This window comes from Phocoena sinus, chromosome 10 (genome assembly GCF_008692025.1).
Source record: "Phocoena sinus isolate mPhoSin1 chromosome 10, mPhoSin1.pri, whole genome shotgun sequence".
Classification (NCBI taxonomy): domain Eukaryota; kingdom Metazoa; phylum Chordata; class Mammalia; order Artiodactyla; family Phocoenidae; genus Phocoena; species Phocoena sinus.
The window spans coordinates 68,354,475-68,371,340 of NC_045772.1; the positions used below are offsets into that span (position 1 = coordinate 68,354,475).

General features: G+C 38.5%; 1 protein-coding gene across 3 annotated transcripts in view; it reads left to right on the forward strand.

The window, feature by feature from the left end:
- The window catches only part of NELL2 (neural EGFL like 2), a 402,299-nt gene that overhangs the window by 275,157 nt on the left and 110,276 nt on the right, over positions 1–16,866 (forward strand). For all 3 annotated transcript variants that reach the window (XM_032646188.1, XM_032646187.1, XM_032646186.1), the window contains 2 exons: positions 342–464; positions 3,224–3,319. In XM_032646188.1, coding sequence (XP_032502079.1) covers positions 342–464; positions 3,224–3,319 — 219 coding nt within the window. The remainder of the gene's footprint in view (positions 1–341; positions 465–3,223; positions 3,320–16,866) is intronic.

Sequence of the window (16,866 nt, forward strand, 5' to 3'; positions counted from 1 at the left end):
TCCCCAAATATTAACCTCTGAGACTGTAAACAGCTGGCTCTGGGATCTACTTCTGAGAATTAATCCCCATCCTTCCCTCTCCTCTCCTTCTATTCCTTGCTACTATTGGTGGGCCTTGTATCCAAATCCTTTAGTGTTTAAGGTTTGTGGATGTGTACACTATGTATGTACTTCAAGAGGAGTATACAGTACTTCAAAATACAAGCTCTTCTTTAATAGGTAATTTGTGTATGTCTGTGTTGGAAAGAAATAGCATACAACAACAAAGATGAAGGTGCAATTTAAAGCACAGTCGTTTTGAAAATCTGTCTTTGAGTAACAAAAACGTATCCTCGTTTCAGAACATGATGAGTGTGTCACAAATCAGCACAACTGTGATGAAAATGCTTTATGCTTCAATACCGTCGGAGGACACAACTGCATTTGCAAGCCAGGCTATACCGGGAATGGAACTACGTGCAAAGGTAAAAGATTTAAGTGCTGGCACCTCTTCCGTTAGGGATAATGCAATCCGTCTCTCCCTCCCTCCACCCTCTCTCATCACTGTTTCCTGCCTTCTGGGTACATCCCACAGACATTGAAAACTTTGAAGTGTAGCTCATGGGCTTCCTCTTAGATTACGTCAGTGTTTAAATGGCCGAACTGTTCAACAGCTCTGATTTAATGTTCCATGACCTCATCCACAGTGGTTTCCACCTCTCTTCCTCTCTAGTGGAATCATAGCCATAATCACGTCCTGGACATTTTTGTACAGAACTACTCCACTCTAGAAATCTAAACTGTAGCTTTTTATTATCTAACCCCATGTCCTTCTGCTTCCTGTTTGCCCACTCTGTTCTTTCCACAGTTTTGCATCTTTAATCTCTCTGACCTGTCCTTTTCATCCAGATTCCCAGTCTCCTCCCAGGTTCCGATATTTCTTTTTGAGTCCAAACATTACAGCTATATTTTTTTCGGCAGCCCTATCAACCCATTTGTTTTACTACCATGATCCACTGTGAAATATCTATGTGGGGTCAGTCTGAGAGCTCTTCTTCTCTGCTCTCTCTCTCTTGAGCTAAATACTTATTAACTGGGAATTTTAGGTTTCTATGTGTTATCACTTCCCATTTTGCCTGGTTTGTCATTACCAATCAATAATTCTCAGGTTTTCATTTCCATCAGCGGATATTCTGGCTGTAGTCCACCACCATCCATTAATTCACTCTTTTATCCATGCCCTCATTTTCCTTCATCAGATGAGCTTACCTCCCACTTCGAAAGGAAAACGGAGGTTCTATTCTGGAAACTCCGCCAACTTCCATAGGATAAAGCCCATATTCCTTATTATGTCATATAGATTTATCATTTGTCTAATTCAGGCATTTTAAGCTTCAAAACTGGTCCATTCCTCAAATGTACTATGTTCATTATCCTGGAGTTTACCAAAATTAATTTTCTTTGTTACATGTATATGGGAGACAGGAGATAACAAGGAATTGTTACTAATGCCGTGTCCTTTGGTCATGACTTTCAGACCTGGTCTACAATCATACAGTGGATGCAGATAGGGATGGGCCAGAGGATTACTCTGTCAAAGTCTATGGAAATCTGTAGTTTAGAGCATTGTAAAGGCCTATGCATTTGGGAGTCTAAATCCCACAAAGATTTCCTCAGAAACTGGATGGATCCTGAGGAAAGCTAGACTTTCAAGTCCATAGATGGTATAAATGCAGCCTTAGGACTTCCCCAAAGCATCTGGATGTTCAGAGAGTTAAGATTTCATCTGGGAGCCCAACAGCTTCTCACTCTTATTTGCATTTGACTCTCACTCCTTATTAATGTGAAAAATAAAGTTTATAGCGTAAAGAATTCTTGAAGCCATGAGAAGATGCAGACAGATAATTCTTATCTTTGAAGGAAGGAGAACTTTCCAGTGTCTATAAATTTCTTCTGGAAATTAGGACTATAGGTTGCTTGAGTAAAGACTCTCTGTTCCTGTGTGTGTCTCTGCTGGGAACGTCAAAAGCTGAGAGAGAAGTAGTTTAGCTGTAGGATCTGAATCATTGAGTCCTATTCTCTATCAAGAGGCTGCAACCTTGCAAATTACTCCAAGGAGGATATACACATGGTCCGGTGGGTGTACCCTTTCTTTTCATGAGGCTTCAATTCCTAATCTCTTTGGAAGTTCTTGGTGACTAGGTATTGTTTTTGCCTAGGATGAAGACAGATTAAGACCTAGAACCAAAGAAGCCAAATGGCCTCTTTGGGCCCCTTCCTTTAACTCAGTAGCAGAATCTCAGACTTCTACAGTTTCCCACCCTGAGAAAGTACATCCTAACTAATTAGAGGAAGCACATGCCTGAAAACTAGAGCAAAAGCTTTTGCCGCAGGCATGGAACAGGCTGATCGAGTTCATCCACAACAGGCCTTGCCAGGCTGAGGGAACAGCCTTTGCCTTACAGAGTCAAAGAATAAGCTGAAGTGGAAACAGAAGTTTCTGAGGCTACTCCATCCTGCCCATCTTGTTTTTCTCACCTTTTCTGAGGGCAGTGCATCTCAAAAGATCACCCTTGCAGCGGCTCAGAGCTTGGCTTCTTTTTCTTCTCACAGAACTCCCCTCACTCACACACCCACTCTAACACAACAGGCTATGCAGTGCCTTTGCCCTTGAGCCTGGATCCTGACCTATCCTTGGCAGAGGGATTCAAGACCTTTCTTGAAGACTCCTTTATCAAATTCTCATTATTGGCTAATTTATCACCAGGAGTAATTTAGAACTTTTTGAAGGATGGGGCACTTCTCTAGTATTTTGACAGTTTGGGCAGTGTGTAGAATGATCAGAGCCGTATAGGATTCAATTATTTCTTATTTCCGTAACTTATTCTTTAGGTGGTGGTTTCTTCCTTAAGAAGATGCCTAGGATAGCTGCCATTTTTTTTAGATTTAATTTCAAGCTGGATTGCTACAATGAGGTGCAATACTACTTCTAATTCCTGTTTTGTAAGGCTACTGTTTTTTGTTAAAAGAAAGCTCAGTATTTTCTTTTACAGGTGAAATACTTAACATTGAAAAGAGTACTATTCTACAAATTGTGTTGAAGTTTCTTACCTATATGGAAAGTATTATTTGAATATGAAATTATAATAGCATTTATATCAAAGGCAATAAAGAAAAGCTAGTTTGGAGTATCTTGAACTACTTCCTTCTAAAGTGCTAAAATTATGTATCTGAATTATTTTAGCGTTTTGCAAAGATGGCTGTAGGAACGGAGGAGCTTGCATTGCCGCTAATGTGTGTGCCTGCCCACAAGGCTTCACTGGGCCCAGCTGTGAAACGGGTAAGAATATCATACCATCTTCTAGAAGATGAATTTTTACGCCCATGTATAAAGTAACCCATGAGGAAAATAATGTTTCAAGTGGGCTTTCAAAGCATGGCACTTGCTATTAACACAGAAGCTTAGCAGGCAGGAGGTGGGAAGTTTCAGTGAGGCGTAGTCATTGGGCGTTTGCCCAAAGTCACTCTAAGGAGGTTTTGCAACTATTATAACTAGAAGTATATTGAACTTTTTCAGAAAAATATGTTGGATTACCCAGGATTTTATGACTTCATAATTCACTTTACTCATTTGGAGCCCAGTTTTCCCGGAATCTATATGCCCATATTAAAGCATAGAATTCAAGCTTATGGCCAACTCACTTCCTGGGACACACTACTTCCTGCATCCACATTTGAGAATTTTTAATAAATTTTTAATAAATTTTTACCTGGTCCATTTAATATTTTTTCATTGTTGTCTGTTTACAAAGTGTTTAAAGTTTTCTACCCCTTAATTATTCCTCATCCAAGTCTGTCCTGAACTTACTCCTTCTGACACATACTAATACTAGAAACTTTTAAAAATATTAAAAAATATATATATGTGTAGTCTATATATAGCTTATGACTGAAAGTAAGATGTTTTGTCCATTGAAAACACACCTTGAGAATTTAAAAAGTGCCTTGAGTATTAGCCCCTAATTAAAATCATATCAGTAGTAGTTTTGGTTTCTTTGGGTTAAGTGGGTTCTAACGGCAGATGACCTCACAAAGTCTGATTATTCTTCCTAAGAGAAAGCTGCTGCCACCAATGATTAGTGGTTACCACCTCCTCTTGCTTTCCATAAATCTCAGTGCAGTAGATGCAGTGAATGTCCTGTCTCCATCCCACCTGCAGTCATCGGGTTTAATAAATACACTGATCAGAACGTGAGACAGAAAATGCTCTGGTCCATTTGAGAAGTGAAAAGTTTACTGAATAAGTACTGCCACTGAGCACAGAAGGATGCTCACAAAAGGATCACTACATCCTTTCTTTCTGCAAGTACGTCTAAGTGGTGCTTTTCAAACTTCGGTGACTAACTGGTTACAAAGGTCTCTAACAGAAAATGCCTAGTGGCTATCTTTGATATGTGGGCCTCTTTCTTAAGGAGATCATTTCCAAAATCAAGAGTTCCAAAACTCATCGTGCATGTGAATCACCCATAGAGCTTGTTAACTTGATAAAAAAATACAGATTTCTGATAATTAACTATCATAGGATTTAGTAAATCAAAATCAGGTACTTCCAGTGCAGTGGTTCTACAATGTTTCTATCCCATGATCTCCAGTAGTACCCACACATGCATCAAGGTACACTAACAAGGTGTACATTCAGACCTATGGTAACTATGTTTCCTGAATACTGTTTCTGTTATGCTGTTTCTGGTACGAAGTCTGGATACTGAAATAGCGGCTTTTTCAGGGAATTTCAGTGGTGTGCAATTTTGAAATAAAGGCTGTCCCAGAAAATCTGGGATGAATAATGGTCATGCTCAATCCTGCGTGTCATTTCCCCACTAAAAAAAAATTATATGGAGAGATTGTGAAAGTGTGGAATGGCATAAGATTAATCTGAGCAATGTAAAATTTAAAACTGGAGTTAAAAGTAACCCAACAGAATATTTAGCTTTTTCTGTGTAGTTATCCTTGATCTTTCAGTCTGTAAGAGGACAAACACAAAATGCCAAGGGCTTTGAGAAAAATGTACGTTTAAAATCTAGTTTTACTCTTTCCTTGTTATGTGGCCTTGGGCAAGGTGCATAACTTCTGTGTCTTTTACCCTGTGTACGTCACCTTACTCTTCACAGGTCTTCTCGAAGATAGGTATTATCTTGGAGGTATTATCCATTTACAAACAAAAATATTGGGTTCATCATGATTTAATTTTTCTAACATCAGAGAGCTAGCAGCTGAATACTAAGGTCTTTCTACTCTCAAATCCAGGTTTTTATCTATATAATTGCTTTTCAGTTTCTTCTGAAGTCACTCTAATGACAGAGGAGAGAGAATGCCTCCTATCTGGGAAAATGTGATACCAACACTTGCCTTAAGGCATCTGTCCCAATTATTGCTCCAGGTTAGATCCCAATTCCTCACCTCCCAACACCACCATTTTTGTTGATGTAGTTATAAATAGAAGGTGTGCCCTTTAAAAAAATACCTTCAGATGAGAAGAGACTCATTTGAAATAATTTATTCACCCATTTATTCAACAGATGTTTAATTAGGATCTGTTATATGCTGAGCACTGATCTAGAAACAGGATATAGCAGTGAACAAAACTGAGGCCCTGTCTGCATGGAAATTATGGTGTAGTAGAACAGAGGGACTATAAACAGGAAAATAAATGTCAGGTAACAATAGGTACTGTAGGGCTTCCCTGGTGGTGCAGTGGTTGGGAGTCCGCCTGCCAATGCAGGGGACACGGGTTCGTGCCCCGGTCCGGGAAGATCCCACATGCCGTGGAGCGGCTGGGCCTATGAGCCATGGCCGCTGAGCCTGCGCGTCCGGAGCCTGTACTCCGCAACGGGAGAGGCCACGACAGTGAGAGGCCCGCGTACCGGGAAAAAAAAAAGGTACTGTAAAGAAAACTAAAGCAGATAGTATAAAATTATTTTATTAACCTCTGGACCTTACATATGATGGGTATTATTATTATTATTGATATTTACTTTATTAATAAAGGTAACTAACCTCAGCTTCTGTATCAAGTCCCAAAATTTCAGTGGTAAATATAAAAGGTGTATTGCTCATTCATATCTCAATTTATGTTGAATGCGGTATTGAGGAGAGAGTTGAGGGGGATTGGGGTTCCTCAAACTAGGGGCCCTGGCTATTGCCATTTAGTGAAGAAGCCATACCCAGTACATGACCTCTGAAACTGCTAGAGAAGAGGACCACAGAGAAAGCACGGAAAATGCACACCTAGCGTTACTGCCTCAGGTCAGAAGTGTCCCTTCCTGTCACATTCACATACCGTTGGTAAGATCTAACCACATGGATTCAAGGGGTTAAGAAAGTGTAGCTGAGCTGAATGTCCAGGAAGATGAAACTGGTTTGGTGAGCATCAGGCCAGTCTTTTGCCATATCTGCTGTCTGTCATTGCTAGTGCAGTTTACTCAAAGCAATCAAAACATTTTCTACATTTCCCTGATGTCGCCAGGACAAGGAACTGAGTTACTTCCTTTTTCGATCACTGCCATATTTATCCTCATCCCCCTGGCAGGGAGTCTCACCTTGGAATTCCTGGACCCCTGTAGGTCTATGGATGGGCTTTGGGGTCCATGAATTCCCTGAGTATCTGTGCACGTGTACATTGTTCTGCAGGGAGAACCCGGGCTCTTAAAGATTTCATATGTGTTATATGATTTCCAAATAGTTAAGAACCTCTAGAGAGAAAATCTTCAATGATTCATAAAGAGAACTAACTGCTATTTCATTCTGTGGCACGTGATCCAAACCCAAATGTCTAATGTTTCTTTGGGAACCTTAAATCCAGAGACCCCAAACTGAGCTCATCGCCTCCATGTCTCCTGCCTCATGTCCTCTTCCTCTTCTGTTTCCAAAACCCGGATCTTCACTTCTATTTCCTGTTTCAGTGAGCAGCAGCCATATCCACCCAGTTTTACCCCTTCTTCCTGCCCTCGCCCCCCATTTCCTCCCCCTCTCCCTCCCTCCCACCAGTACTCAGGGAATCATCCCCTCACACCCCTTGCACATCCAGTCAAGTCCTTTTTGTTCTCGGTACTAGGGTCCCTTTCTTTCAAGTCTGGCTGCAACTACAGTATTCAGGCCTCTCAGGCATCTCTCTCCAGTGCAATCTCCGCAGACTATAAAAGCCCAAATCTGATCATATCACCCCAGACAGAAAAAAAACGTCAGTGCCTCCCATTGCCCTCAGGATAAAGGTCACGTGTCTTACCATGACCTTCAAGATTTGACCCCTGCCAATCTACCCAGCTTTCGCTTTCTTGTCCATCTGTCTCCTCTCTTCATTTCCACACCAGGCATGGAGTTTTATGGGGGTAAAGGTATAACTTGTTCACTTTTGAATCTTTGGGACATAGTATATAAGGGCTATACTTTATTAGGTGCTCCACAAATATTTGTTGAATAAATAAAGGTGTAAATGAGGAAGAAAGAGATGATGTGGTTGCTTCCATATTTGCTGGATATTTTAAAGTATTAGTTTAAAGAGGGCTTCAGGGTCATCTGGTCTTATACTTTCAAGTGGCAGAGGAGGTAATTATGGCACAGAGAGGTGAAGTTACTTATATATGGTGTTTAATTATAGATACAGATCTGTAATTTAGAACTCATCTTCTGATTCTTATTCCAGTGTTTCCTTTTTCCCCCCTCCTTCCCTCCCTTCTCCCCTCCCTCCCTCCCTCCCTCCCTCCCTCTCTCCCTTCCTTCCGTCCTCCCTTCCTTCTTTCCTTTCTGCCTATGCCATGGTATATGCTCAGAGGAATTCATCCTACTGTCATCACTCATGAAGTCTGTGTTTTTGTTATGCCCACCCCTTCAGCTACCAGATAATCCTGTTGTCTTTAACAGTGACTTCTGTGGCAGTTTTTCTCTCCCAAGGTAGGGAAGGCATCAGGATTGCCTAGATTGCCCATGTGTAGGAATGGCATAAATGTGGCCTGCTGGAGTTGGATATTGCCTGATAGCTTACAGAGGAGATTAATTCCTGGCCCCAGTGGTCATCTGTTGAGCCTTCACAATGGATCTCTGAGGATGATGTAAAAGGATTTACTGATTTTTTGAAAGACAATACTAATATGCATGACATTTACCAACCCTTGTTACTTTAGTTGAAAAAGTCTCCTCTGAACCCCCTCCCCCAAATTTCTTTAGTCTATTTCTGAATCATGTGTATCTTAGTGAAATGGTTGAATCCATTTACCAATGTCACAAAAGGGCTATGTGTATGTTTTTATTGAGTAAAATTAATTTTTCATGGCCTTCTTTTTTAGCTGCTGTGTAAGGTTACCCACTTGTACAGCATAACTTCATTTTTAATTAAACATCCTAATATTCCATCATGTGGTTAACTTGAGTTTAGCAGGGTGATGATTTCTTGGATAAACTCAATAAAATGTATTAGAAATCTGTGTGCTGAGGTTTAACAGCTCTATCACCGCCATGCTATATTTATTGCACAATTGCTGAACCTCCGCAAACATGTGTCTGCTGATCCAATTAATATGCAAAGCTGTCTTATTATACTGAAAGTAAATCTTTCAGTCATGATTTACAGCATAAGTCTAAAAGATTTGACAGTCCCCTGTAAGTAACTGCTGACTTAAATCAAATTAAGATGCTTATAACTGGGAAAAAGTTGATATCAAATGGCAAAGCTAAAAAAATTTGCTGCAATATCAAAGAAAAGGAAATCAGACATTTTAGTGATAAATGGCTTTGTGTGTATGTGTATGTGTGTGTGTAAAATAATGGTTTTCTTGACCACAGATCAAAACATGAGATGAGATTTTAATTATTTACAGTGAGTAATTAAATGAATATAAATTTAAGTTGCATTCCTAAGTGTTTTTGTAGCTTTTTAATATCTGTAGTTTCAAGATGATAAAATGAAGCATGAGGCATATGTGAATGTTGCTTTACGTCCAAGATAACTTCATATTGGTTGAGGTTGATTGATGTTTTAAAATTTGTATTATTACTGTTACAGTATAGGTAGTAAAAATCCTTCAATTCGCTTATAGTAACAAAGTTATTTTGCCAGTAGTATGCATAGTTAGCATATATTATTAATGTCGAACTGTATTACATTTCCTGATATTGTTTAACTAGCATTTTTCATCATTAAAGGAACATATTGATTTAATTTCATGATCATGTAACTTTTTCTAAAAGGCATATTTTTTAGACGCTTACATCATTTTATATCATTTTACATAGACTGAAACAAATTCAGAAACAAAAGAAAAATTTCAAAACGTTTCTTCCATAGCATACATACCTTTTTTTTTTTAACCAAAATGACTCACAGTGAAATTCCATTACCAAAATGTGTATCTTTTTGTGGGAGAAGAGGAGAATTTGAGTAAAAATGTTGAGCTAACATAGTTTAAACAGAAAGGAAAACTTTAAATACCTTCACTTTACCAACAACTGTGATCTTTTTTTAATATTATTTTGAATTCATTTTGCTATAGCTAAACAAATACAAACTCATACAAAAGCCATTTTCTGCCTAAGATGGAGACTCCAGTCATACTTGCTGATCTTCAGACTTGGTCTCTAGTCATAAAAGTGAATAAATTACATTTGATGAATGAATGCATAGTAATGAACTTTGGAAGAATTAGGTGTTTAGATCCCAATGTTACTTTTTCCTGTTACCAAATTAAAAACAAAAACTCTCACTGAAAGCTTTTTGACCATACCTACATATGAGTTAACTTAGGTACTTAAGACATGTCTTCTCTTTATGTTGGTGATCCTTGACTGTTTTTGTTTTTGTTTTTTTGTGGTACGCGGGCCTCTCACTATTGTGGCTTCTCCCGTCGCGGAGCACAGGCTCCGGACGCGCAGGCTCAGCGGCCATGGCTCACGGGCCCAGCCGCTCCGCGGCATGTGGGATCTTCCCGGACCGGGGCACGAACCCATGTCCCCTGCATCAGCAGGCGGACTCTCAACCACTGCGCCACCAGGGAAGCCCCCTTGACCTCTTTTAAATAACCCTTTAATTGCTTAATGTTATGCCAAACCTTGGTTCTCCTTGAAGCAGTTAACAGAGTGGTCAAGAACACAAAAATTGAGGTCAGAGTGACATCAGCCTGAGTCTAGCTCTACTGTTGACAAGCTGGTGATCTTTTCTATGTTACTTCATTTTTTTATGCCTTAATTTTTATGTGTATAAAATGAAGATAATAATATCTACCTCATGGGTTGTTCTGGAGATTAAAAGAAGTAATATAAGCAAGGTGCACAGCACCATGTCTTTGATGTGGTAAGCACTCAATAAATGATATTTGATGTGATTATATTACACATTTTAAGTAAAATGTTCATACAGAGCTGTTTGAAGCTTTTAGATGTCCTTAAATTAGCGGTATGTACCCTGAAACGTTATAAAATAAGGGTTAGGAATTAGAAATAATTCTAGTTTTCTTGACTTATTTATAAACCTGCTTTAAGTATAACTTTACTACACTGTAATGGTTTAACATGTTTAATTTAGGAATGTGCATTCTTTACATTTACTTATAATTGCTTTATTTTAGTCCTAATGCAAATCTTTAAAAATTAATGTTTTCTGGAAATTTGTCTTTGTACTATTCGAAAAGTAGTTAAAAGTTCTCAGTGTTAAATCTCAAAGTCATTCTTCCAAGTCCTTCAGGTTAATTGGAAAAAGATCTTACTCTTTCCATGTATCAGTCATGTATAATAGATAACAACTCTGATGGGGAAATTTTTCAGGCTCTTTTATTTTAAGGCCTACCTAATTAGCACTGGAAATGATGACACGTCATGGAGTTAATGTAAGGGAGAAAAACGTGGGTTTCAAACTGTTAGAAGGCAGGTCTCCAAAAAAGAAAGGAAAAAAAAAAGCCAAATGGATTATTTGGGAATTTGGAAAAGATCTTCACTTTTGCTTTAAAAGTATTGCTAATTTTTTCAAGGGATTACCCTTGAATATAACTTATATTGTATTATACCCTTGAGCTCCTAGTATTCATATCCCGTCTTCTTCTTTTTATTCAAAGCAAACCAAATAAAGTCACTGTTTAGATTTTTCTTTGATATTATTCTAAAATTAATTAACTGAATACTTAATATTTGAAAAAGCAATTTATGTACATGGTATAAAATTTAAAAGGACAGGGCTTCCCTCGTTGCGCAGTGGTTGAGAGTCCGCCTGCCGATGCAGGGGACACGGGTTCGTGCCCCAGTCCGGGAAGATCCCACATGCTGAGGGGCGGCTGGGCCCGTGAGCCACGGCCGCTGAGCCTGCGCGTCCGGAGCCTGTGCTCCACAACGGGAGAGGCCACAACAGTGAGAGGCCCGCGTACCGCAAAAAAAAATTTAAAAGGACAAAGAACATATAATGAAAATTAAATTTCCTTTTTATCTCTTCCCTAAACATTTGTTTTTTCCCCTTAAGAGTATGCCTTGGAAATCATACTACTGATATATTCTCATTAGACAGAATGATTCAAATAGGAAAGTCAGTGTTATAGGTGCATGCTATGACTCAAATAATAGGCTTTTAATTTGTAACTCTGGGGTTGCTAATAAGAATGCACATATTGGGTACAAGATCTTTCTTTTCCTTTGGGCACCCCCATACTTTGGTTTGGAAATGTTCTGCCACTTTCTCCTTCATATAGTCTAAATTTTTTTTTTTACAGACATAAGCTGATGAATTTCTATTCATTAGTAATATGATAGGGGAGGTACAAACTTGATATCTTGGAAAGACTTTAGAAAGTGGTAAAGACACGAATAGCTATCTGGGACTCAGTCTTCTCTAATTCAGAATATATCTAGGACACATTTTATTTATAGTCAAATTATCTTTGCTTCTTGCATTCCATTTCTTTCTTCTATGTTTTGTTTCTTTCTTCCTGAAGGACCTACCTTAGTACTCTCTTAGAGTGAGTCTATTAATGGCAAACTCTCTTTCTCTAATACGGGTTTTATGCCATTTTCAGTCTTAGGTGAGCTAGGTGTAGAATTCCAGGTGTTTTCTCTAAGCACTGTGAGGGAAGTATTCCACTGTCTTCCTGGCCTCTGAGATTTGTGTTTAGAAGTCTGCTGTCAGTTCAATTGTATCAATCATTCATTTGAAAATACATCTTTTCTTTGAAGATCCTCCTTTCCTTGGGGTTTGCAGTTTCAGTGCATTATATCTGTATTTTTATTTATCTTGTTTGGGGCTCATTTAGATGATTGAATCTGAGGAGTCCTCTCTTTCACCTGTTTTGGAAAACGCTCCATCTTTATGTCCTTGAATATTGCTTCTCTCTCATTCTCTATTCTTTCCTTTCGGACTTCCTATTGGATGTATGTTGGCCATTATCTTTCTATGTTTCTTCAACTTTCTTTAGTATTTTCCATCTCTTTATCTCTCGTGCTGTGACCTTTGTGATTTCTTCATATCTGTCCCCCAGTCTATCAGTTATCTCCTCTCCTCAGCTTTGTCTAATCCTTTGTTAGCTTATCTGCTGAATTTTTTTTTAAATAACTATCTTTTTTATTCCTAGGAGTTATACTTTTCAAATCATTTAGTTCTTTTGTTTTTTTCCCCTTAGTTCTTATTCATTTCTTGTGGTTTTGATTCCTTCTTTTATGTCTTTAAAACACTTCTATTACATTATAATCTTTATCACGTTGCTGTATTGTCTGAAGTTCAGGGGGGTCTAAATCATCTGAAGTTAAGGGGATCTAAATCTGCCTTTTGTTGTGTTTGTTGACTCTTGCCCATGATACAGTGTTGCCTTATGTGTTTGTTTGTTTGTTTGTTTCTTTTTAATGTCTGATCTTATCTTCATTGAAGATTTACCTGTGAAACCTGAGGTCTTTTCTCTCCAGAGGAATTTTGAATTTGCTTCTGCAGGTATACCAGGAGTATTGCAATCAACATTTGAGTTAATTTCTTTGCCAAGTGGTACACCACAGAGATGGTATAATTTTAAACCTCAGAACTCTGTAAGAGCAAACATTTCTTCCTCCCCACTGAAGTACAGGCAAAATGATGTCTTCTCCTAATCTCCTGTGCTGGTGAATGTTTTATTTGTGTGTATGTGTGTGTATGTGTGTTTCTATCCTACACTTAAGCTGAAGGGCAGCCCTTCAAGGATCCTGCTGTCACCATGTGGGCCATAAAATCCAAATCTGGTGTTTAGCTTCTTCTTGTGCCATATAGGAATTTCCATTTTTTAAAATGAGCTCACTTATGAATTTAAAATTATTTTTAAGCCATGTGTTTGTAGAAAGAAGGTTTTAAGTGATGCAGTTTTCAGTATGACTGAAATTGGACAAAAAGCCACTCATTTTAAACATAAGTGTGATTTTATTGATGCTCAGTGACTCCTGCGAGTTCTGAACTCTGGTTGCTAATAAATCTGCAGACTGTGAGGTGACACTCATGGTGGCAGAATGAAAATGGGGTGGAACACAGGAAGAAACAATTGTAATATGAACAGCTTGATAGAATATGCTAGGAACAGAGCTGTGGATGCAACTACTTCTTTCTTTTCCCTCAATTCCTGATGCTCCCTGGAGGGTTCATATCCATGGCTAGTTTCTGTTTCTTTCTTCATGTAAACTTTCTGGAAGAAGCCGCTGGCACTTAGGTACAACAAACCCATAACAGTCAGCTTTATCCAGCTGATAAGTGACTCTTCCTTAAGAACTCTCCTGGTTTTTGAGAGAATAAAATATATTCTAGGTAATTTATTTTTAGATTTAAACTAAAATGTGGTGCCAGGGACAGTTTAATATCAAATATATGGGTGTACACTCAAGTTAAAGAAGATGAATCCAGTTTGCAAATGACATAGATTGGGGAAGGTAGCTAATATGGCAAAAAACAGGACCAAGATTCAAATTTATTCAGATTGTAGGAACAAGAGGATCGAAGTAACCCTATGACACTTAACAAACATTTAAAAACACTTCCTGTAGTTGTCCTACTTTCAGCTTTCAAATAAGGACACACTGCTTCTACCAGAGTTTCATTTTTAGATTCTTAATTCTGAGCTCTTACATCCTGGGCCCACATTCATTGTACCCTTTGCCCTACCCTTCGACTGTCTTCTGTTTTTTAGTTGTCCTTTCTGTCCTCCCCCTTTTCCCTATTCCCTCCTACTGGTATGTGCGTTCCTTGAGAATAGAAAGGAAACCTACAATTCTGTGTTTCTCATAGGGCTCAGCATCCTGTTTTGCATATAGTAGGCATTCGATGAATGTTAATAAGATATAAATGCACTCTTGAATTTGGGTTAGAAAAAACAATTGCACGGGATAGAGGAAACCGACTTTAACAGTTTCATGGTTTCCTTGACTGCTGATCCAAGTTAAGTATGAGCAAAAGTACACCGTGCTAGCTCTGAAAGAAAATATATACTTAGTCTGTGTTAAGAGAAACAGAGTACACAAAATAATATAAATAAGAGTCTCCCTGAATTCTGTATTACTTATTCCATGGTGGAATATCATATTCACTCTGGCCAACAGATTTTAAGAGGTTATTGGCAAATGGGAGTGTGATTAGGGAAAAGTTACCTGAGAGGTGAAAGCCTTGGCAGAAATAAGAGGATTGTTGAATAAACCCTAGGTGTTTAACCAGGAGATGAAAAAAATAAGGAACTTGAAAGATAGCATACAAACTATCCTTAAATACATGGAGAGCTAAACTAGTACGTGAATTTAGGATTTTATGTGTAGCTGTAAATGTGAAAAACTAGTAAATTTACCAGAAGACAAGTTTGAGCTCCAAATAAGAAATAGGCTGATCTCAAGAATCATATGAAAGTGGGATGGCCCAGCCTCCATGTTCCGGTAGAGTCTAGATGACCAAATGTTAGAAGCACTTAAGGCCTAGAGGATCTTCACATGGGTCTAGTTGCCCTTGGTTTATTGGAATGATCTAGGACTCTTCTTGTTACAATTTTTCATAACAGTAGTTACTTCAAACTGCGTGTCTCAGGGTACTTCCTGAAATGATAAAAAGGCAATGTAGCCTGATGATTAAGAGTTAAGAATGGGTTTGGAAGCTAGCTCTCTGGGTACAAATCCAGGCTCTGCCACTAACTAACTGTGTGGACTGGGACAAGTTACTGAATTTTTATATGTTTCTGTTTCCTTGTTTTAAAATTGAATGATAATAATAATCATTATTTTATTGTATTGTTGAGAAGGCTACAGTAGTGAATACATACAAACAGTTACAGCATTGACTTGGTACATGTTAGTTATTATCATGACCTTACCCCTAATCCCTACAGTAACCCTCTAGAGAAGTTAATATTACCAGATGAGGAAAGTAAGATTCAGAAAGATAAAGTAATTTTTTTCTGGGCTGTATAGCCAGTAAAGTGGGGAAATAAGGGATCATGCCCAGGGCTGATCAAATTAAAATAATCTGTGACCTCTACTGCACCTTAAAGATGATTAAATGCCTTTGAAAATGGCAACAAACTTTGTGGAATACAGGTGCCAAATTATCTAAATTAAACATGTATTAAGTTCCTGGGCACACATATGAAGATGGAGAAAGTAAAAGTCGGGTTTTTTTTTGCTCTTGGGAGTTTATATCTCTGTCTAATGCACAGGGGAGCATTTTAACTAAATGACAGGGAAAGAACAGGTGGAAACAACAATAATAGTATACCTTTTACGTGATTGCTAACTACTAATCTTGTCTGATATGGTAACCCCAGAAGAAATTGTTCTCAAGAAGAGTGAATTCTGGAGCTGTAACCTGGCAGTTGTAACTTACAGGGGAAAGCTTCACGATAAACACCTACTGGTGGGGCCTGGAAGGCAAGCAGACAGCTGATTAGATGTGTGAAAAGTGCAATCTAAACAGTTAGACAGGCTTTTTATTGCCAATTTTCTCAATATTCAGTCTGAAGGTAATTGTGAGGCTGAAAAAGAGTGGACTTCCACCTCTTGTTTAATCAAAAGCCTTATTAACAAAACAAGTTAAAGGAATTCTCTGATAGTCTTTTAAGATGTGGAACTCTTTCCACTCCTTCTTAGATGAGGTGTTTTCATTTGCTTTGAGAAACCTTCAAAATATAAATCACTCACTCAAGTATGTTTCTTTCTTCAGATTTTAAAAGGCTCAACCCCAGTCTTAAAATGAACCTTACTTTTTTCCTTTTTAATATAGAGCCAAGAATATTTTTACTACTTATTATTCTTTTTTTTTTTTTGCTGTACGCGGGCCTCTCACTGTTGTGGCCTCTACCGTTGTGGAGCACAGGCTCCAGACGCGCAGGCTCAGCGGCCATGGCTCACGGGCCTAGCCGCTCCGCGGCATGTGGGATCTTCCTGGACCGGGGCACGAACCCGTGTCCCCTGCATCGGCAGGTGGACTCTCAACCACTGCACCACCAGGGAAGCTCCACTACTTATTATTCTTGTTAAAAACGTTTAATTCAGGGAAAATAAAATCAGTTAATTGCAACTGTATTTCTTTTTGCTTGAAAGTCAGTCAGCCCGATGGATTCTGTAAACATGACAACTTATTCATTACGGTCTTCCTGGTTTTGACCATTTATAACAAAAAGAAATTAATTAAAACAGAGAGACCTATAAACAGTCCTGAATAGCCAAGAATCAAAAGTAAGTTTCATATGGTAGTTCTATTTTTCGTTTTTTAAGAAACCTGCATACTGTTCTCCATAGTGGTTGTATCAGTTTACCATATGACCCAGCAATCCCACTACTGGGCATATACCCTGAGAAAACCATAATTCAAAAACAGTCATGTACCACAATGTTCATTGCAGCTCTATTTACAATAGCCAGGACATGGAAGCA